The following is a 22,706-nucleotide window of genomic DNA, read 5'->3' on the forward strand; positions in this document are numbered from 1 at the left end:
ATGCTTTCGTGTATTTAAGACCCTCATTCCCGCGAACCCAGGGCCAAGGCAGTCCAACGAGACATTGGCGTGTTGCACAGCCCGGACCCAGTGGGCAGCATGGTAAAGGGGCACCGGAGCGCAAAGCTGCCCGCAGGCCCGCCAGGCCCGACTCGGCAAGCAGCAGCCCCTCAGGGCCTTGCGGCCATCAGCACGTCCCGCGGTCACAACCCGCCAGGGACCCACCGCCCGCGGCGCGCCGCCGTTACTGGCCCCTCTCTGCGACGCCGCAAGGCACGGGCGGCGCTACGGGCCGCGCCCCCGACCCGCCGCCGTAACCCCAAGGGCGGCAGCGACCGCCGGGCAGCGCCAGGCCCCGCCACCACCACGCACCCCGCTCCCGCCGCCACGACCCCTCCCGGAAACTGCCCCCGCGCCGCCCCGCCCCTTCCGCCGCCCGCGAGGCGCTGGCGGCCGCCTCTTCCGGCCGGGTGATGGGTTGGTGGCGGTGGCCGTGGCTGCCGCCGCCGCCGCTGCTGCTGGAGAGAGGGAGGGCGCGCCGGAGCCGCCGCTGCCGCCGCCCCGGGGCCGGGCGCCGGGACACCGCCGCTTAGTGCTGCTGTCGTGGCGGGAGGTGAGGCGGGGCGGGGGCGCTTCCCTGCTCCCCTGCCCCCCGCGGGGGGCGTGCGGCGGGGCGCGGTGCCCGGCCCCGGTCCCACAGGGGCTGCCCGGCTGCCGGCCGGGGACGCGGCGCGCCGCACGGACGCTGGGAGCCCGCCGCCCAGCAGCCGGGTCCCTGGGCGCTCCCCCTATTGCGGCGGGACTGGGGCGAGCTGCGCGGGGCTCGGAGGGAAAGGGCTGCTGTGCTCCAGCGGCTGCGTCGGTGGGCACAGGAGAGGGGGGGAAGCCTCTTTTATTGTCTGTTTGCACTAAAATCCGCTCCACCGCAATGAATGCGCGTATCTTCTATGGGCACATCGCTGTTGAGGTCTGGCCGTCACCCGGTGCTGGCCGGCAGGCTCCCGGCGGCGTGTCGCTGGGCGTTCGGTGCCGGCTGCTGAGGAAGCCGGTCTGCGGAGGAGCGAAAAACCGTGCGTGGTTCTCGCTGGAGTTATGTCGTCTGCCGTGGAGGGGAGGAAGTGTTTTAGCCTTTGTGCCTGGTTGTGTCCGTTTCGTTCTGAGCTTTGGAAGTTTCCTACTTCGGCAACGACCAACGAAGGGAAAAGCCTGGTTCGCAGGCGGGGTGTGGGCCTGTTTATCGGGGAGGTGGCGGGATCCGCGGTGTGCTGAGCGAGAACGGGTCAAGTGTCGGGTAGGTCGGGGCTGTGCTGCTACTGTACTTTTTTTGTTGTAGCGGGTCTGGTGGGAAAGGGAGATCGTTTGGTTTCTCCTTCCTGTGTCAGCCTTCACAGGAAACAAATCGTTTCTGGAAATGATGCCGAGTACTTGGGCTTTGTGTCAGTCTTAGATAACAAAATAGTTGTACCAGGTCAAAACAGGTATTCAGCTATCTTACTATTTTCTGTGCCAGTGGTGTAAAATTGGTGGGTTCTCTGAGGGCGGAGTACTTAGTTTTGAGTAAAAAAGTTTTTGAGGGCGTAGGATTTGATAAATTAATAAGGCAGCATGGAAAAGTGCTGTGATTGGCTTGCCTACGTGCTGTTCGAGCTTCAGATTAAACAGAGGAGTCTGCCTGTGTGGGACAGATTTCGTGTGAGTTTAAGGCCTGAGCATTTTCAGAAAGTTGAAACTGCAGGAACTGTTGCCCACTGTGTTTCTCAAGTCTGCATTGCTAATGCATTGTGTGGCCTCTCAGACTATTCGGTTAACTGCTATTTTTTAAAAATAGTACTTCGAAAGGGTAGGTTTTATCAGCTCTTTAAGTTAAGGCAAACGAGAAGCAGTTTTGATATTCATCTGTTTATTGGTTTGTAACTGGAGTTGAAGTGATCTCGTGATTTCATGTATTGAAATCTCATGATCTCAAGTATTTGATGCTTCACTTTGCAAAATTAATTGTGTAAAAACTCAGCACACATTCTGTGTTGTAAGATGACTTGATGGAAGATTCCACTTGTGCTAAGTATGCTTCATCTCCACAGAGCTCCCTCGTGCAGCTGGACACGGTGTCTGCCACAGAGCAGCTGATCATGCTGTGCTCTGGAGTGGCAAGAGCTCAGCAGGACATTTCCTGGCATTTAAATGCCCCTCGTGTTTGGTAGGGGGTGCCTCTTGCTGGATATCAGAGGTAAGGAAATGCCTGTGGTCTTGTTCTTCCTTTTGCTTTCTGTGATATAGAAAAAAAGGTGCAATTAACTCACAGGATTGAGGTGAAGTGACTTTTATACCCAGTAGAAGGAAGTTCTTAGGGAAATTTCATAAGTTTTTGTTGCGAAGGTGGCTCCTTAGATGCGAAGGAAACATTCTGTAGATTTGTAAAGAGCAAGAATTTTAAATTGTCTTGTTTGCTATTCTATGTGATCTTCTCTTTGCTGGCTTGTTGGGGTGTTTTTTGGTAGTATGTAATTAAAAACACAGGCTGGCTAGGAGCTGCAATTTTTCACGCTTTATACTGTCATCTTTCTTTGTACAGAACTCAGTTTTGCAGCCTACTAAACTGGTTGAGATCCATAAACCATGTTACATTATAAATGTTTATTTGATAATCACATAATTTTTAAAAAATGTTTATTTCTTATTTATTTTAATGCATCTAAAATGAGGAAGGCTCCTAGATTTTCACTAGACCAGAAGGATCAGGTTATAAATGATTGTGGAGAGTAAGAACAAACACAGCTTCACTTCAGATATTGTTCTGGTATTAATTTGAATGGAGGGTTTGTTCATGTCTTCCCCTGTTTCCATCCTAAGATGAGGATGTGGAAGGAAAAGAGAAATAAAACGGGAAAAGCAAACCTGAGTTGTTTTACTGCTAAGTTGTGTAAGGATAAAGAGCAGCAAACATTCTGTTATGAGAGGGATACACTATTTCTTGAAGTTGGAGGAAAAAGTACTTGACATTTCGCATTTAGCATGTGAAATGTTCAAGGTCTTGTATGATTATTAATGAAATACTGTGAATTATATCTTAAGTGGTGGAGTACTTGATCAGTTGCTTAAAAAGCACTTATGTGTGCCCTGAATTATGGTGGTAGGATAAAAAATGTTTTGTTAGCTGGTTAGTAGATTAGGAGTTGAGCCGCTCTTAGTGTTCACTTGAGTATAGTACAAGTCATTTGGTATAATGAGGTGTAAAAGTCAGGGAGCAGTATGTATTCTGTTCAGCTTGTGCAATATGTAACTGCACTTAGTGGTTCTTAAGACAAATATGTTTAGCTTTCAGGACTTTCTGTAGTAGGCTGTTGTCAGTTTTGCATGGAGGCGTTCCAACTCTTCTAAGCCTGCGGAGCTAATCTTTGAATTTATGGTATCAGTTCTATATTTTCCACAATGCAGCACTTCAATAAATAGTTCTTGAAAAGCACATCTTCCTTCATAGTGCCTATGAACCTAACATAAATAACGTGCAATAAACTAAACTAGTGTTACTTGATGAGATTTCTTAACTTACCTTCATAAATAGCACTAAGACCTTTGAGTACGATTAAGATACTGTTGATCTCACTTACTAGAAATTTGTATGGACCAACTCTTGGTAGCAAAGTCAGTAAGTAAAACTGAATGCAAGTTTTACAGGAATGTTTCTGCATTTGAAATCGTTGTCTGCTTGCCTCAGGAAAATACATTGTGCTGTGTTTGATCAGTTTTATATATAGCACAGTAGCTATTGTATTAAAAAAACTTTGAAAAATCATGTGTTGTTTTTGTAAGTGTTCTTTTTCTTCTTTTGTTTACAAGATACCGTACTATGTATGGTGGCATTAAGAAGGTAAGGATTAAGTCTCTCTATACTGTATGGCAATAAAACCTTTCGTGCTGTTTGGTTTAAATAAGCACTGAAAAAATTAGAGTTTTCAGGAAGAGCAAGAGACAAGCTTCCGATGCAAGTCAGCAGAGTATCTGAGACTTTTGGTGCATAACAAGGCGGTGCTGTGTGTTCTTTTTCCAGCACAGCATTACTAAGTTGGTACATGACAGTAGCCTTATTATTGCAGGCTGGCTCAGTGCACGTTTTTGTGTACAGCTTTTTTGTGCTGGGGAGCCAAGGCCTCAACCTTGGGTCTCGTCCACATTGTAAACCAGCAGACTTTGTACAGAAAAACTTTTCACCCGATGTGAGAGATGTCATGCTCCTAGGCCAGCAGACCCAGCGAAGGAGGGGCTGAGTTGGAATTGCCTATATTCAAACTTCAGCTTGAAACCTTCCACAAAGAAATGTAGGTTAAGTCACTTGAGATCTGATAGTTCTTCAGTGTCCTTCCTAAAATTCCTCTTCAAGGATGGTGAGAATTGAACATAGCTGGGAAAAAATCGAGAGGCATGTCAGCAAGGAGAGCCACAGGCTCTCCCAGGCACATGAGGGCAGGTGGTGAAGCAGTAATGGTGCTTGCAGAGTTGTCTGGAATAGACAAATCCAGTCAGCGTTCCGCTAACTGGTGCGGATATCACTAGATCTTATTTAACCCTTCAGCGATTATTCTGGTGTGATCGAATTTTGTTTCTGTAACAGCATTGCAGCCTAGTGTTAGTGTGATATTAACGCTGCTTTTCCTTGGCTAGAGTAGTGTTTTTCATGTTCAACTTTACACGTTTTTACCTCAATATACTGACTAAAGTCTGCATGTTGGGAAAGTTAGGGACCTAATGGTTGACTAGCAGTAACTTAGTAGAGGAAGACATGATAGAATTGTGGATAATCATTTTGAGAGAGATTTATTTTCCATATTTAAATATACATCTAGGAAAAATATTGTGCCAAGGGTATGCACAGCCTCTCAGAGGCATCTCATTTTTTTAAGATGCCTTAACCAAATTGTAGAAATGTTCATGGCTCATAAAGTAATATTTTTTCTTTTAAATAAAGAAATACTTATACACATGCACATGAAGTTCATATTCAGTTGTGTTCATGCTGTTAATCGAAAGGCTGGGGAAGGAAAAAGGGAAACGAGACACATGATACGTACTGCTGATGAGCTGACTAAATATAAAGTCACAGCAACAGGAAAGTAATCAACTAGCTAGCTACAGACATTGCTGATGTCAGGCAAAAAGTCTGTTTTGCCCTCTGACACTTAGGGCTGTGTTTGCTCTGTGTTACTCACGCATGTTATTCGTCATTAAATAATGTTATCCATTATTTGGTTTCAGCAGTAAAACCAGTGATGTAGAAGGCAAAGCAGTTACTAGTGCTGTTTTCTTTCAGAAGAGGAGTACGGTTATCTAGGGGACTTGGTCTCTTCTGCTACGTTAAGTCGGTCTTGCATTGCGGACTGGTAATGCTGGAAATGTTATGTAGCATTCTTGAGCTTCAAAATGAACAGGAGCAGTCGGGCACAGAGATCTGATTGTATTCCAAATGCTAAGATTATTAGGGAAAGTGCTTTTTACACTTTAAACTCCAAAAGTGGCACTAAATGAGTAGTCTGAAGAAGAAGGCAGCTTCTGAGTTTAAAGAAAGTGCCTTGTCATAAAAACTGAACTGTTGCTGTTGCAATGAAATTAACTGTCAGCTGTGTAGAATGATTTAAGTTTGTGTTTTGTGTAAGTGCTTGTTTGTTTTGTTGATTTCTTTGTCTTTTTCAGTTAGTTAAAGGTCTCGTCTTTCATGCCATTTAAAAACAGGAGCAGGTCGCATCCGGTGCATCTTAAGGTTACTGTAGACTTTCTCCCAGGTCCAGCCCATTCACTGGTGACCTTCGATGTATACTCACTCAGTGTTGTAAGGTCACTTGTATTGTGCGAAACGTAAGGATTGATTTTTATTCCTGCAATGTCAGGTGAAGAAACGCTAGGCTGGTGTTGGGCTACTTGACTTGTGACAAATGAACATAATTCTTGTAGGTTAGGCAGAGTTTCCTGCCTTTGCTTTCAGAAGTTGTTTAGGTCAGAAGACAAATCAGTAAGTTGTGTGTATTTTTGGTGAGTCTAAATTCACTGCCTTTAGGAAAGTTGTGATGATTACAGCAGTATAAAAAACACTGTGATTAATTTTTTTTTTCTGTATTTGTGAGTAAGAAAAGCTGGAAGTCCAGATAAAAAAAGTTAAAGTTTGTTTGTTTGTTTTACTGGAGTAAGATAAAAATATGTAGTACAAAAAAGGTCAATTAACTGATCATTAATTACTAATTAAATGTCATAATTTCTCTTGAGCAAAGTAGTTGTTACAGTTGTTTTGAGCAAGACTTTCAAAAATAGTAAGACAATATAGAAGTAAGCAAATACCCTTTTATATGGAGAAGGAAGAGTAAAGTAAATGCAGCGATTCTGGTAGTGGTTTATGGATGGTTTTGCAATTACTTAAATCGAGGCATTAAAGCTTATATACGTATTGACTGTATATGGAGTTTTGAGAAATTAAAACTATGCTTTAAGTACATGTTGTTAATATACAGTCAACTCCAGAGAGAATATCTTCAGAAGTACCACTCCCTTAATTCTTTTAGAAGGGCAACTTTGATTTGTGTGTTCATTTTTATTCAAAACTATTTCTTTTGCACTGCTGGAAAATCTCATTGGACAAATTGAATCTTCTATGGTATAGAATAAAATAGTGTGTGGTCTTATTAGATATAAGTTGGAAGGACAAGTTGCATTCAATAATTATGATAAGAGCTAATTTTAACAATAGGTACAGTACCTCTTTAAAAAGAGAAGTGAGAAGGAAAGATCTTCTGTTTGTGGAAAAGCTGTGCTTCTGAAAAGATGTGAAAGTTTGTTGAATATTCATGATGGTTTTGAGTACCTGTTTACTATATACAGAAGCTAAATAATAGATTAAATAGACTCTTTCCTTGCTTTCATTCTGAAAACCTTGAATAATGTATGTGGCACTAGTGTATTGTACTGTCTTGTATTTTCTGAGATTTAGTTGGCATGATTGAAGGCTTCTAGTTAATTAGACTGTTCTTCTGAGTACAAAAGAACTGTAAAATTGTACGCTGATTCTTAGACGGTAGCTGTACCTAGGCCACCAAATATAAAGTGGGCACAAATCCATTCTGTACTGCTGTGGGTCTTAAATATTGGATAACCTTTTTATTACTTTTACATCACCGGTAGCCTTTCAAAGTTTTTTCATGTATTCCACATAAGATTCTGTGATTAATTTTTTTCTAGTTGTTCTAAGTTGTTCTGGTGACTTGTCACCTTTGTGTGACTAAAATGTTGCTGAGATGTCATGTCTTCCTTCAAACAATATTCTAGAGTCAAGAAAACAATTGAGGAATCTGTATGAAGAGACTACATCTTTCCTGGTTTTGGCGTGTTATTATGTTATCTCCTACGACATCACTTTTGAACATGCTTTGGAATTAAAGCTAATGCTTAATGTCTGGTACTGTTGGATTTGCAATATAATAAGCATCTATCTTAATTACGGAGATGAAGCAAAGATAGAAATGCTATGTCTGCATCAACATACAACTAAGATGCCTCAGATCAATATTATTGTAGATACCTAATCTTAGATGTCTACTTTGAAAGGTTGGGGGGAATGTCATGCCACCAAAGCTTCAGTATATACTTTAAAACAGTGGAATGTCTTGGACCTGTAATGTATTATTCTAGCTTTAGTTCAGTTTTACATGGTTACTGACTATACTTACTTTCTTAGTTTATGAACTGCAAACAGTAGAGAAGACTAATGATTAAGCTGGTACTTAAACAGAGTAATCTTTGGTTTTCATTGCCTAATGTAATTAACAAACTTTTTTAATTTTTTAACAACAGAATAAAAGTAGACTGGATACATCTAGGAAAAATTCTGCTTCTTGGTAGCTTTAAATGTCTATTTAGGAACAAGTGAGATAATCTTAATTTAGTTTTGCTTCAATAAAAAATGTTTTAAAAGCATTTTTCTGTTACTTACCTGATAAATTATATGTCTGGTTTATAGCTGTCTCTTACATAAAAGGCCTTTGGCTAATCAAGCATCTAAAATCACAGGAAATACACTGGCTTTTCAGTAATCTTCATTAAACATTCAGGTCTTGTCTCTTTCTCCAATATGTAACAGGTCAATTTTATTGGCAGATAGTGAAGGATGATGGCAGGCAACAACCAGCTTTGCATTCGGCGTTGGACTACCAAGAACGTGGCCAAGTGGCTGAAGGAAGAAGGCTTCTGTGAATACGTGGACGTTTTGTGCAATAGACACAGGCTAGATGGAATTACACTGCTAACACTTACTGAGTATGATTTACGATCCCCTCCTTTGGAAATCAAGGTGCTGGGGGATATTAAACGGCTGATGTTGTCCATACGCAAACTACAGAAGCAACATGTTGATGTCCTAGAAGAGCTGGGTTACAACAGTGATAGTCACATTGGCACAGCGTGCCCAAGCGTGGGATCGCTACAGGGTACAGATTGGTTTTGTAATGGTGAAGTACCTCGGGACTATGATGAACCAATTACTGACTTGAATGGTGACCAGTATCAATATGCAAATGGAAAAAACAAACACTCTACCCGGAGACTGGACCCAGAGTATTGGAAGACAGTTTTAAGTTGTGTGTATGTCTTCATAGTGTTTGGCTTTACGTCATTCGTTATGGTTATAGTACATGAGCGAGTACCTGACATGCAAACATATCCACCTCTACCAGACATATTTCTAGATAGGTAAGAAATCTTATTTTAAAACAAAATAGTAACTTGATGGTTAAAATATAGGCCGTCTTTTCTTCATTCTCAAAGTTTCATATGCTCTTGAAAATGCCTCTGCAAAATAGTAATTAGAGTGTAGTAAACCCTTCTGCTAAGATTGAAACGCGCATCAGTTAGATGCAGAGCTTTAATCTTCTCAAGAGAAAACAAATAGAGCTGTTATTCTCCCTAGTTTATATTTAATTCTACATCTTTAGCTAATCACAACGCAGGAATTAATTTGTCCATCCTCTCATTCTGGTACAAAGGGTGACAGTCAGCTGGCATAGATAAGCAGCCACATGCTTTTTCTGAAATCCAGTTGCTACTATGGAGCTTAGCATGTCTTGATATAGAAAAGCTTTTGATGAAGGAATATTTTGGTCTGCCAGAGAGCAAGGAAATTGAAAGAGAGTAGCATTGATACGATATTTTTGCTGTCTCCCTGCCGTCAAATTCTTGAAGATGGTTTAGGGATACTGAAGTAGACTGAATAGACCAGCATAATTTTTAACCATAGAGTATCTGTGTACTAGAACACTGTTGTGATTTACACAGTACCTGCTCATTTTTTAAAGAAAATATTCCACCTCAGGCAGAAGAGACACAAAATAGCAAAGGTGACATTGTAGTCATTGACTACAGATCTACTGCAGAATAAATGCTCCCTTTGAGGAAGTGCTCTTGCTCCATAGAGAACTTACTGCTTAGAGAGTTTCAAAAGACAAGATAAACTGTTTAGGAGTTCAGTCTTTGTGGTCTCCTTATTCCTGCCAATAATTTCCGTTTTCATTAATGGTTTTCGTGAAGTCAGTAGGAGTCTAATCTTTTGACTAAGTGTACAGAATCCCCCGAGTTTATGGCGGGGAGGAGAGTCCCCCACATCCAGCAGAGTGGAAGAGGGGAGAGAGAACCGGAGCTATGGCATTACTGGATTTTGTTGCCGGGGCACTACAACGGTATTCAGTGGGCAGGAGGATGGGGGATGCCAGAGGGCAGCAGCTCACGAAACAATGTGAGGGGATTACTACAAAGCTGGCATTTGAGCAGCGCTTTGCTACCCCTTTGTATCAGGGGGAATACAAAACTACGAGCAGCCTCTCTTGAAATCTGTCGATCTGTATTTTGGCGAGGTTGCAGAGTGGAAATTTTTGCTGGTGCCATATGTGTGCAAGAAAGCCTTAAATCTTTTGAAAAGCAAGGCTAAAAGGTTTGCATATGGTGATTATCACCGAAATCTAACTTTGAAAACAATTTGTATTTTTCCTAAGACTTTTCTGTGCAGTCCTGCTTCATTACAAGTAGTTAGGATTTTAGGCTTTGCAGCATTTCATTAATTGTGTTGACATGGCATTCCTGTAAGCATAAGCAGCATAATTGACATGATGCAAGTTTGTGTCAGAGTGAAAAAGGTTGTTGGGAGACAATGGTAGAGAAACACATCCTGTTAGTAAATCACACGTATAAATTAAGAGAGCATACTAGAGATTTTCTTTGACTTCATGAATTCTGTGTAAATGTCGGCTGAAAATACGCTATTAGAAAGGAGATAATGTAATTAAAAATTAATTCAAATTCTGTTTCATTCAGTCTAACAAAATAATTCTTGGTTGTAGTTTAAACTATTGTCAGATTAATGCAAGTTAGTTTTATAGTTAGAGCTTTCTATGCCTTTATTCTCAATATTGAGATAGAAAGAAAAATTAAGCCTTTGTATTTTAAGTTAACTTTCTTGTTTTGTCCTTTTTTTTAGCGTCCCTAGGATACCATGGGCTTTTGCTATGACTGAAGTATGTGGCGTTATTCTTTGCTACATTTGGCTGTTGGTTCTTCTCCTTCACAAACACAGGTACAGTATATAAAATTCAAATTAACTGGTACTTTGATTCAGAGAAAGAACTGTAACAAGAATTTGTGATGATTGTTTAAGACTTTCCATTCAATTAGAATCTTGTAAGCTTCTACTATGTCCCTGTTAAAACGGATTAGGGAGGATTTAATCAAGAATGGTAACTTGTGAATCTTACGAAGGAGTAATCTGAATTTACTTTTCTGCTAGATTTATATGTAATTTTCTTCAGAACATATGTACTTCAGAGAGTTGTCAGTATTTACTCTCGTACTGTAACGTTTTTTTATGTAAGAAAATCCTATGAGAATGAAATTCCACAGGATGACTGAGCCAGCCTAGCAGTTGACTGTCACTGAAGGGTAGAAAACCTTTATGTGTGTGTGCATATTTCAAGTTACATTTTTACCAGTTTTTTGATTTTTATCAGTTTGCCAACAGAAGATAAAAGTACCAAAGCTACTACAAGTGTAGCTGTGGAGGAGTGGAGTGTTACCTTTTGGTGACAGTAAGCTTGCTACAGTGTCTCACCCTGTTGTGTGGAACCATACCTTTACAGTATTATTTTAAAAAAAAAAATTTTTTTTTTTATTTTATTTTTTTTGATGTAAAACTTGCAGCAATGATGAAGGGACTTCATGGGATTAAGTTGGAGTGAAGGGAAATGTTTTTATCATAACTTTCCTGATTTAAAAATACAATATATTAGGATTCTTGCAATCAGTTCCTATGTACTTTTCCTAGATCTATACTTCTGCGAAGGCTGTGCAGCCTCATGGGGACAGTATTCTTATTACGTTGCATTACAATGTTTGTTACCTCACTCTCTGTGCCAGGCCAGCACTTGCAGTGTACTGGAAAGGTAAACATTTAAAATGCTTTAAATTATTTTTCCTGTTTCCTTCTTGTAATTTTTTAAATTTTAGTTAAGATAACAATTAAGATTGTTGTGACCATAATGTTAGATGTGTGTTTGTAAGAACAGTGGTTTCTCTCCCTCCCCTCCATAACCCTTCATTAATTGCTGTTATGCAGGCAAGCATCCCTAGGGGTCTTAGAAGCACTTGCCACTTTGGAGAGGAGATAGTTACTTGGGGAGGGATGTTCAGAATATTTCATGATGTAAACCAGAGAGAATACATAAGAGAATTGTGTGCTTAAGATACTGTCTTCATGAAGAAAGGCCAAAAGTGGAGTAATCACTTCTTTGTTTTGTTGGATGCATGGTTTTGGAAAAAAAACCCACAACAACAAACCAAACTAACAACAAACTATTATTATTTCAACCCTGCTAATGAGGAATATTCCATAGAACATGGGATTTTATGGTTTAATCTTAAAATCTTTAGTTAGAAGAGGTTTGAGCTGAATATATTGGAAGCTTCACAATGATGCATCAGAAGGTTAATACATTCAAAAAAGGTGGCAGACTGTATATGTAAATCACTTGCAACAAAATACTTGCTCTAAATTCCAGTATTCATCAGAGGTATGATGAATGCAATTAGTAATTGTGTTACTAATGTGACTCACTCCCACAATAAAATGCAAAGATATGCTAACTTGCGTTTTAATAAAAGACCCAACATGATAAATGGTATTAAACATATGTAGTGCTATGCAGTTAACTTGAAGGATGTATTGTTCAGGCAATGGGTTTGGAACTTACTGAAGGTTAATGTCACTGTCTTTTAGTTGTATGGCAATGTTTGGGCAAAACTCCAGCGGGCGTTTGCAATATGGAGTGGCTTCGGAATGACTCTGACTGGAGTACATACATGTGGAGATTATATGTTCAGTGGTCACACTGTCGTCCTGACCATGCTCAACTTCTTTGTCACAGAATGTAAGTACAGTGTCAATACTTAAATGTCCTTAAGTGTTAAGAATATGTACTGCTTGCTGTCAACCAAGGGTGCAAGAGTGTAAAGGCTTAAATGCCCATAAGTATTAAGAATATAGAATTGTTAGGGTTGGAAGGGACCTTAAAGATCATCGAGTTCCAACCCCCCTGCCATGGGCAGAGAAATCCTCCACTACACCAGGTTGCCCAAAGCCTCATCTAACCTGGCCTTGAACACTTCCAGGGATGGGGCATCCACAACTTCTCTGGGCAACCTGTTCCAGTGCCTCACCACCCTCTGAGTGAAAAATTTCTTCCTTATCTAATCAAAATCTCCCCTCTTTCAGTTTAAATCCATTGCCCCTTGTCCTATCACTATACGCCCTTGTAAAAAGTCCCTCTCCAGCTTTCCTGTAGGCTCCCTTTAGGTACTGGAAAGCTGCTATAAGATCACCCCGGAGCCTTCTCTTCTTCAGGCTGAACAGCCCCAACTCTCTCAGCCTGTCTTCATAGCAGAGGTGTTCCAGCCCTCTGATCATCTTCGTGGCCCTCCTCTGGACTCGCTCCAGTAGCTCCATGTCCTTCTTGTGTTGGGGACTCCAAAGCTGAACACAGTATTCTAGGTGGGGTCTCACGAGAGCAGAGGGGCAGAATCACCTCCCTCGACCTGCTGGCCACACTTCTTTTGATACAGCCCAGGAATATGATTTGCTTTCTGGGCTGCCAGTGCACATTGCTGGCTCATGTTGAGCTTCTCTTCCACCAGCACTCCCAAGTCCTTTTCCTCAGGGCTGCTCTCAATCCATTCTCCGCCCAGCCTGTACTTGTGCTTGGGATTGCCCCGACCCACTTGCAGGACCTTGCACTTGGCCTTGTTGAACTTCATGAGGTTCTCACAGGTCCACCTCTCCAGCCTGTCAAGGTCCCTCTGGATGGCATCCCTTCCCTCCAGCATGTCCACAACTTGGTGTCATCTGCAAGTGTCATCTGCTGCTTGACCTTCTCAAAAAGTTCAGAGTGTAACATTTAAGCAAACAAATACAAGTTCAGATTGCTGTGCTCTTTCTCAGGTTTATGACAGTTCAGGAAAGGAATGGAACCACCTAGATTAATGGAAGGATGAGTAGGGTGTGTTTGAAAGAACATTGCTACTGGGAGAATACTAGGGAAGATAATTGTGATTGTCTGTTCCTATACACTTCCCTAGGTATCTGCCACTGACCCTTGTCAGGCTAAATACCCAGCTAGGTGGCTGTACATTTAGTGTAATCCATAAAGCCAAAATATCAAAGCTTATAATGAGTGAGAATATATGAAACGGTAGTGCTCTTCTGTAAACACAAAGTGTGATTTGATACTTTATTTAGCTAGGTAAGATAATTAGTTTGAGTTCACCTACAATGGAATGACTGCAATAACAGAGTAATGTATTCTTTATGACTTTTTTCCCTTATTACATGAAAAAGACATGATTTCCATCAGAAGAAGTTGATTGAACAATGGATTCTGCTTTGCATGATCCTAAACCATTTTAGCATAATAGCTGTATTTGTAAATGGAGTCATGAAGTGATAGACATTTATAACTTGTGTGGTTGTCTTCGTTGGATTTATTTGACCTGTAGACGTAAACAGTATTTCCAGATGAAGACAGTAACTTCATCACATTTTTGCATGAAAAATCTGTATAAAAACTTGCAATGTCTAGGCCTGGATTTTGTAATGACCCAGATTTGTGAAACATCAAGGTTAGTCGCTTTCTGTTTTCTCCTAGATACGCCAAGGAGCTGGAACTTCTTGCATACCTTGTCCTGGGTCCTGAATCTCTTTGGAATCTTCTTCATTTTGGCTGCACATGAACATTATTCTATAGATGTCTTCATTGCCTTTTACATCACTACAAGACTTTTTTTGTATTACCATACGTTGGCTAATACTAGAGCATATCAACAGAGTAGGAGAGCAAGGATCTGGTTTCCAATGTTTTCTTTTTTTGAATGCAATGTTAACGGTACTGTTCCCAATGAGTATTGCTGGCCTTTTTCAAAACCTACTATACTGAAAAGATTGATTGGCTGAAGAGTGTGTGGGTCAATTCAGATTTTTACGAGGCGTTATGACTAAGATCCTACAAGGCTAGCTATGGGGAGATGTCAAGTAAAATATTTCACTCCACGATCTCCTCCTCCTTGTCTTGTTTTTTAGATTCTTAGCCATAAAATGGGGTTCCCGTTCTTCACAGGGATGTGTTTTGTTTTCTTGTTCTAAAATAGAAAACAATGCAGGAACCAGTAAAAGCAATCAGTGAACCATGAATACGAACCAGAATGCTGTTACCCTTAGTAAGGTTCTGTGTGAATGTTTAAGTAACTTCAACCTCAAACATATGCTTGTACTGAATATAATATACCCTTTACAGGTCCAAATAATCTCCGTTACCTGACATGCCAGGCTTTGCATATACTGACTAAAAAATTGGAACTTTATGAAGACTTTCTTTTAAAACAGTCATAAATGTGATTTTCAAAACAAACTCTGTATATACTTAAAGTTTAAGGAGTACTGTGTCATAATGAGGAAAGCAGTATAGTTCCTTGCTAAAAGGGTCTCTTAACTGTTAAATAACAAGTCTTAGAGTATAATTGACAGTATAAATGGTTTGCATACAGGTTGCCAAAAATGAAAGTCTGCCTTGTGGCTATGTGGTGATGATGTCGTTTTTTAACGAGAGCTTATTTAGTCTAGTCTATCAATTGTCTATATGGTTGTTCTAGCACTTGGAAGTTTTCCCTTTTGTCTTTAAATAAATGAGTTAAAGTAAATGCTACATCCACTGAAAGTAAAGTTAATTTAGCTTTAGTGAGTTTAAAGCCACAGAATAACTTTAGTGTGGTTTTAATTGCTTTATACCCAAACCTGTGCATGCTTTTTAGGAGCAGCTCTTTAACACTGGACAAACAGAACAGTTATCTTCATATATCTTACTGTCCCATAATTGGACGAGGAAAATGCATGTAGTAACTCTTTTGGGAAAAGTAACAATAGTAAGTATTGGAAATAGTGCTCATATTGATGTATGTTTTAGCACTCTGGTGTCAACAATATGGTGAATATCTCTGGATATATATACACACAGTATATTTGTTTATATATATATATATAAACACACACAGTATATGTTCTTCTAACAAGTATGAAAAGAGACTAGTTCTTAGATTAAGTTGCTCATTTACTACACTGAAAGATAAAAGTACCATAAGCGGTTGAGTTTTGATTGTTTAAAAAAGCCACCACAACAAAACACCCCGAAAAACCCCAGACCAACACTCCGCGTCCACAATGCGTAAGCAAGGGTCATGCAGTTGGTGATGTCTTATGCAGTGGTTTGTAAGGGGACAATGCTAATGTTGGCTGTAGAGACCTGAAATTAGATTTATGCTAAATGAAAACTGATAGGTAAAAGGTGCAAATCATAAAAATAGTATAGACCTTTTAATTTGGTTATTGCAATTTCAGAACAGGTGGTATGTGCAAAAGGTAATGTAAGCCAGCCTTGGAAAGTTACACAAAGCGTTTCCAGCTTGGTTCAAGCTGACCTAGTGGCCACAATGTACTTATGTTTGCATGGAAAAGAATCTCTTTGGAATTGTGCAAGACAGTTTTGTATTTGGAGGCTGGTAACCTATGGTGGTCTTTGCCTCACTGTGTTGTGTTCCTTTTATAAACCTGGATTGTACTAACTTGACTATCTTCCACTCTTCATAGTATATTACTTTTGTAACTTAATGTAGTACCTATTTCACAGAGGAATTGTGCATCTTAGAGTATCTCTGCCAACTGTATTGAGCACACATACATTGTACTATTCTGCAGACTTTTATATTTGTAGCATTCCAATTTTTTAGCAAAATTGCAGGTTTAATACTAGATTTTTCAATCTGCCATAGCCTGATGGCTCTTGCCATCCAAATTGGGGGAGTATGCTACACTTCAGGAAAAAAAGGAGAAAACATTCTGAAAGATTAAAAGACTTCATTTGCTGTTCTTACCTTTCTGATTTCAGAAAGACAATTTGAACATTCCTCTTGAGACTTTACAATCAACGAGCTCTATTTGTTAATTTATATTTGCCTTTGTAATGCACACACAGTTATGAATGCTATTTTTTTAAAACTCTAGGAAACATCTGTTCTCAGGATGTGCAGAATTGTATTCTGAGTTCCAACATGTGGAGAGGTATGCAATTAAACTTGCAAAGCTGTTGATTCTGAAAAGAACCATGTCAGTGCTAACTGGCATAGCTGTGTCTAAACTGAAAAATTATTTTGCAGTTTAGACACGCAGGAGAATTTTCAGGTACAGCCCAGTGTAACAATGTTTACATTAAGTAAAGCTATCATTTCAGTACTGTTTTTTTAAAAAAAATGAAGTTCATATATTTTGAAACATAAAGCTTCTCTCTTCTAATTTAATTTTTCAAATTCTGTTAAGTAAATCCATGTTTTAATTCAGCATTGCCTATCAGTGTTTTAAAGGAAACTTGTTTTTTTTTGTGCTGTTTCCCTTGATGCTAATATCTGAGTCTAAGTTAAGTAATATACAGAGGTTGGTTTTGTGAGCATTGAAGTGGGTTAAAACCTTGTCAGGATAATTGCCGTCTTTTATTTTTGAAGTTCGTTTTGTCTGTCTATACACTCGCAAGAGGAAGGCTTGAAGCTGATGGGCTGAAAAATCTGATCTCACATGCAGAAGAGCACAGGTCAGTCTGTAAAGGTGGTAATACAAGCTTTATTGTTAATTAGATGGGAACAAGTAGCAAGTAACTGACAGACTAAAAATTCTGTACCTCCTTTTTAAAGAGTCAGTGTTTTAAAAACATTTTGCTGCTTCTCTGCTGCTGACAAGCACTTTTAAATAAAGGCAGCAGAATCGTTGGGCCTTGGATTTAATGCTAAATATGTTCAGAGTTGCCCTTCTCCCTTATGTTCAGGCACCAGCAGTCTTTTTGCTGTCCTTTGATTTGCTGCACCTATTTTGTGCAAAGTCATTTTCCGTGATCTGTGGGAGTGCACACACAATCTGAATTCAGAGTAATAAATGAATTATTGCATTATGTCAGCAAGTGCAACTGTCTAACATTAGTCTAGTACTACAAAAGACACAAATTAATCAAGTAGAAAAGTCTTAACTGAATAACTGCATATACAAAAGAAGAGGAGGGTCACATTTTTTTGGTAGCTTAGCAAATCTAGTGATATTTGAGACTTGACAATAGCCTTGAGCTCTTCCTTATTACGAGTTTGGGGATATGTATGCACATACCTGCAAGTGATAGACACATAGGCACTCCCTGCTTCCCTTTTTTTTTTGTTGTTGTACCTTGTGACGCAGCCTCTTATAATAGCTTTCGTAAACTTTTTCCTTTAGTTTTTCCTTTCTAGAACGTCCCTTCAGCTATTGGTTTTATGGCATTACACCTGCATACAGAAATTAGACTTTCATAGATGTGTTTTTTAGCAAATTCTGTTTACACTTACAAAAGCTTATGGAAGGATCTTTAAACAAGGTTTCTCCAACTGTTCTTGAATAATGATGTAGAAAGCTTCCATACATGCAAATTATCTTCATGTCCTCTGGCAAATAAGATAACACTTATACAAAGTGTTAGTACAGAAATGTAGATAAGCTTGAAGTATTTAAATGTCCAAGAGTAGCAAGAGTTGGATCCTGTAAGTATACTGCTTGTGATGAAGCAAATTATATGCTTAACTTCAAGCAAATCACTAAATACTCTTGACTTCAGTGAGGTTCACCATTTTGTTTTAGGCATTTTCTTGGATAAGGCCAAGGCCGTGTGTGTAGTATACTGCTAAAGTAATGGGATAGGTAGTGTCACTTCCTTTTTTGTTTTCCCTGATTTATTTCCCGTACACCCCGGTCTACTATAGAAGAAAACATTCCAGTAGAATTTCAAAGAAATTACTACTTAACTGGGTTCTGAAAGAATAAATCTGTTTAAAAAAAAAAAAAAAAGCATCAAAATAAAACCTTGATAGTTAGCTGCTTTAAGAAGCAAGATTCGGTTAAATGATTTTTGGGAAAAAATATTTTTTGATGCAAGCATGTTAAATAAGGTTATTTAGAAGTATTGAGACCCTTCAATAAGGACAAAAGCACAAGTTCCTGTAATAATCTTTTCTGTACAGCTGTGTCTTGTGTAGTGCCAAAAAGAGAATGGAAGGGCAAGAGGGAAGGGTTGAACTCAGACGTCAGTACAAGTCTTTTGCAACAGTTAAAATCTCCTTGGGTTTCTTAAGCAGTGCTTGCATACTTAGTGCTACATTTGTTCATTACTACTTAGCTAGTTTTTTGATGTACGAAAGTCCGCTAGGTTTTCAAGCACCAAAACTATTATGGAGCTGAGTCTTAATCATTAAATACACATCTGAAGAAATAGCAGATGTCTTAGGAAAAAAAAAAAAAGTAGGTTTTGTGGACCCAGAGTACAACAAAAGTAATCTGTAACGACCATGATAATTTTTCATCCTGTCTATGTAGTTTTTACTGAAGAGTTGGGGAGAATTTGCAGTAATCTACAGACAGTATTGATTTTTCTGGGTTTTTCAAATAATCTATTTTTGAATATTTATAGACACTTGACCTGTAACTACAGAAACCGTCATAGTCCTGTCAAGATGGAAGTATATTTGTTAGAAGTCCTAGCAGTGACCTTGCTTATCCTCTGAATTGTTTCGTGCATGTAGACTTTATCAGTCAAGGGTTAATTGGTAGACCACTGATGATTCATACAGATTACTGTTTCTGGTGTGTCTTTGACATTGTCACTATTCTAATAGAAGCAGTATTTCTGGGGAGAAAAAGTCACTTGGAGTGAACCTACTGATGTTTTGTTCATTATATGAATAAAACCACCAAAAAAAACCCTCACAACCCCTCAAACACTACAGTATTGTGAACACTGAACTTTCCATGTAGCAGTATCCTGCATACTTACCGTTTGTATCTTAAGAAATTTGCAGTGAGTATTATGTACATAATTGAGTGACATGCACGTTTTTAAAGCCAGTTTGTAATAGGTGTGTAAGAACTTAAGATGATAAATGTGGAGCACAATTACCTGACCTATTAACCTCATGACTGCATAGTTAGAAAGACTAACTGGAATTTAGTTTTGCTCTTTCCATTCAGTTTTGTCAAATACGATAAATTTGTCAAATGTCAGAAACCACAAACTGCATTGTACATGGTACTTAACATAATAGGGATGTAGAAACATGGCTTTTCACACTGAACAGTCACTTCAATTTTGTTGTGACAGAGAAAATAGTATTGCCTAATGGCTAGAAGGTATGCCAGTGATGTTTAAAGTGAATACTGTAAATAAGTAAATATTGGTTTGATTCTAAACTCAGATTGAATTAATATATTGTTTTATATCTTTGTTGTATTAAAACATATTTAAAAGTACTAAAATAAAATATTTGAAAGATGACAAATGTTTTGGGATTTTTATATGTAAAATGATGGCTCATTATCTCTGTTAGGGTTGTGAACCATAAAAGTATACCTGAGTAATCTAGGTTTCAGAGTTGGTTTTCTCCAGAGCTCTGTTTTACTGATGTGAAAATCCATGCTGCATAATGCATGTATCAGTGTGCCTGATGTTTAAATATAAAAAGCAATTAGCTTTTTTTCCCCTCACTCAGCTAGATGAAGTCCTCAAAACTGAATCTGTGTCTCTCGATAACTGATACAGATTCTCAAATACTATAATTGGAGGCAATAGCACTGAAAAGAAAGGGGCAGAGAGGAAGAAGAGACAGCAGTAGGGAACAAGTTTGCTATTCTTACTGTAGCACTGAAGAAGGGTCTTTAGTAAATGTAGGGAAAAGCAATTCATTTCACAAATACTGTGAAGGAGAGTGGAGAATGAAGCTCAGTGGGATTATCAAAAACATTCAAGAGGTGACTATGTCCCTTAAGGAATCTCTCTGGTGTACGAACAGAAGCACTGAAAGGGGCTGATAAAACTGTAACCTGCAATTTTGAGGGAAGGCTCATAATACTGGATATGTACAGAACAATATCCTGATATGGCTATTGTTTTAACATACATAAAAACTATTACATGTACAAAAAACTGTTGTGCGTGCTTCTGCCAGAAATAAGGTGAGTTATGTTCTCCCCATCCTGCTGTGCTCCGAGGTAAGCATAAGCCGTGCTTCATGTCATGGCGGAAAGCAAAGGAGTGGGTGCTGCCTGAGGAGCGGCTTACGGCAGCTCTGCGCTGCGAGGGGCCTTCAGAGGCACGCGGGAATTCTTGCACAAAGTGGCAGTTTGACCTAGAAAAGAGAGCCAAAGTTATGGAGGGAGAAGTCAATGAAAACATAAAGCATTAGCTCCAGCTTCTGTAAAACCACAGATGTTACTTGGCACCAGATCAGGCTCAAACTACATGGTAGTCAATGCCCAAATTAGGCTGAGATTCCTGCAGCCTTTGTTTTGCTCCTTGGCAGGTTCCAGTGTATCTGAGCAAGCTCTGCCTTCCCTCGCGAGATCCGAATGACTCCGGGGGATGTCACCTCTTGTAACAGTGCCCTGATGAATGTTTTATCCTCTGGGATACAACAGCATGGTGGTGTGTTACAGGGGAACTGCTTGCCCATACCCATGCTTCTGAAGAGGAAAGCAGAGTTTGTTAGCCAAAGGCTTTAAGGAAAGTGCCAAAAAGTGACTCCATCTGTGACTAACAGAGGGTTGTGGTGTACTCGGCCAAAGGCACTGCCTCCGTGTCGGTCCTGCCTGCTAAAAATAGTCCCCTGGCTAATGCAGAGGGGCGTCATGGTCCCTCGTGACAATCGCGAGCTGTTGGTCATGAGGCTGGAAATCCCTGGGAGAGTGTTTGCTCTACCACAGGCTGTCTTAAATAACCAAGAGGAGATAGCAGAGGAAGAGACAGTGCTCTGCAAGGGGCCTCTGGTCATTCCTGAGACGACCCCTTCACAAAGATGGTCTTCTGCTTAGTTGTTCTGGTTTTCTCTGGATCAGGCTGTTTCTCCAAGCTGTGAGTGGCAGTAATTGAAAACTAGAACCTTAGCAGACGGCTGGTGTCTGCTTCTGGCCAGCTGGCAATGTGAAAGACCACTCGGGTGCCATCTCTGTTCCAGTGCTGCTGCAGACTCGGTTTGTCAGAGCAGGGACGGCAGCACTGCTGCTGCTGACGGGGTGTGCACGCTGGCGGGGAGCAGACTGGAGTTTATGTGCCAGAATTAACTTATTTTATTCCAGGAATAGTTGCCTGCAAGACAGAGCTACACCAGTAGCTAAATCCACAGTCAGGCTCTTACTTGGGCATTGTCTCTGCTACGTGCAAATGCATCTGAATTAAATTCAAACCTGCCCTGGCTGGTGTGGTTGATGGATGGTTCACAACTTGTGTTGTTTTCACTTTGGCTTTTTAGTGATGGCTACTGATTTGCCCTTCATTTTCCACATATTGTTTATACACACAAATCCTCCCTCCACTTTTCCTGCGGCATGAGGGAACTGGCAAGGAATGATCAAATAGCCAAGATCACTGAAGCACAAAAGGAAGTCACAGGATCTTTCCTACCAGTACGTGGTGTGATGAGCATGTTCTCTGTGAGAAGACAGTAGCCTGAGCTTACCTTTGGCTACCTGGTGTATGTATTCACATCCTGTCTGGATGTTCAATGTCCAATGACAACTAATCCAATAGGAATAAGTGCTACCACATCAGATGCAGGGAGAGTTTACACCTAAGATTGTACAAAGACTAAGGAAACTGGCTCAGCTTTTGGACTTGAAAATCAAAAAGAAATCTCCCACATAAGACTAAATGCATATCTTTGTTTCAGCTCTTAAGAGGGAGCACTTGTCCCCAGTCTCCAGATGTGTAAGACATGGGAATTCAAACTCAGTTGGATCCTGGGGCAGTAAGTGGTTGGGATGCAGATCCCTGTTATCCCAAACTCCAATCTAACAGTGGAGATGAACTGTGAGAATTCATCCTGAGACAGGTAAGAAAGATGCTGGCTTAGGAAGGAGGCTTTATTACCTCCCTTGGCAAGAAATGAGGGCGCTTAATGGGAGTGCACTGGCAGACAAATTAAGTCATCAGTGTTTCTGAAGGCATTTATCAGAAGCAGAATAAAGGTAATTTGGGTTCCTTAATCAAGTGTGCTGACTTTCTTAAACATTTGATCTTAATGTTGAGTGAAATGCA

The 22,706-nt window shown here is 40.1% G+C and overlaps 1 protein-coding gene across 5 annotated transcripts; it reads left to right on the forward strand.

The window, feature by feature from the left end:
- Window positions 1–576: 576 nt before the first annotated feature.
- Window positions 577–22,357, forward strand: SAMD8 (sterile alpha motif domain containing 8). 5 transcript variants are annotated; one of them, XR_015222342.1, is made up of 7 exons: window positions 2,203–2,227; window positions 8,117–8,724; window positions 10,502–10,597; window positions 11,342–11,459; window positions 12,293–12,443; window positions 14,214–17,198; window positions 22,339–22,357. XR_015222342.1 is itself a non-coding variant. In XM_086616643.1 (6 exons), exons 2-6 carry the CDS (start codon window positions 8,144–8,146, stop codon window positions 14,516–14,518), a joined length of 1,251 nt encoding a protein of 416 aa, XP_086472769.1. In that variant the 5' UTR covers window positions 577–613; window positions 8,117–8,143; the 3' UTR covers window positions 14,519–19,866. The 5 variants fall into 5 exon arrangements, 3 of the variants coding, with proteins under 3 accessions (XP_086472769.1, XP_086472770.1, XP_086472768.1); XR_015222343.1 differs by lacking the exon at window positions 22,339–22,357 and having other exon boundaries at window positions 14,214–16,675; window positions 17,113–19,866; XM_086616643.1 differs by lacking the exons at window positions 2,203–2,227; window positions 22,339–22,357 and adding an exon at window positions 577–613 and having other exon boundaries at window positions 14,214–19,866.
- The last annotated feature ends 349 nt before the right edge of the window (window positions 22,358–22,706 follow it).

Source organism: Tauraco erythrolophus, chromosome 9, assembly GCF_009769465.1.
Source record: "Tauraco erythrolophus isolate bTauEry1 chromosome 9, bTauEry1.pri, whole genome shotgun sequence".
Lineage (NCBI taxonomy): Eukaryota > Metazoa > Chordata > Aves > Musophagiformes > Musophagidae > Tauraco > Tauraco erythrolophus.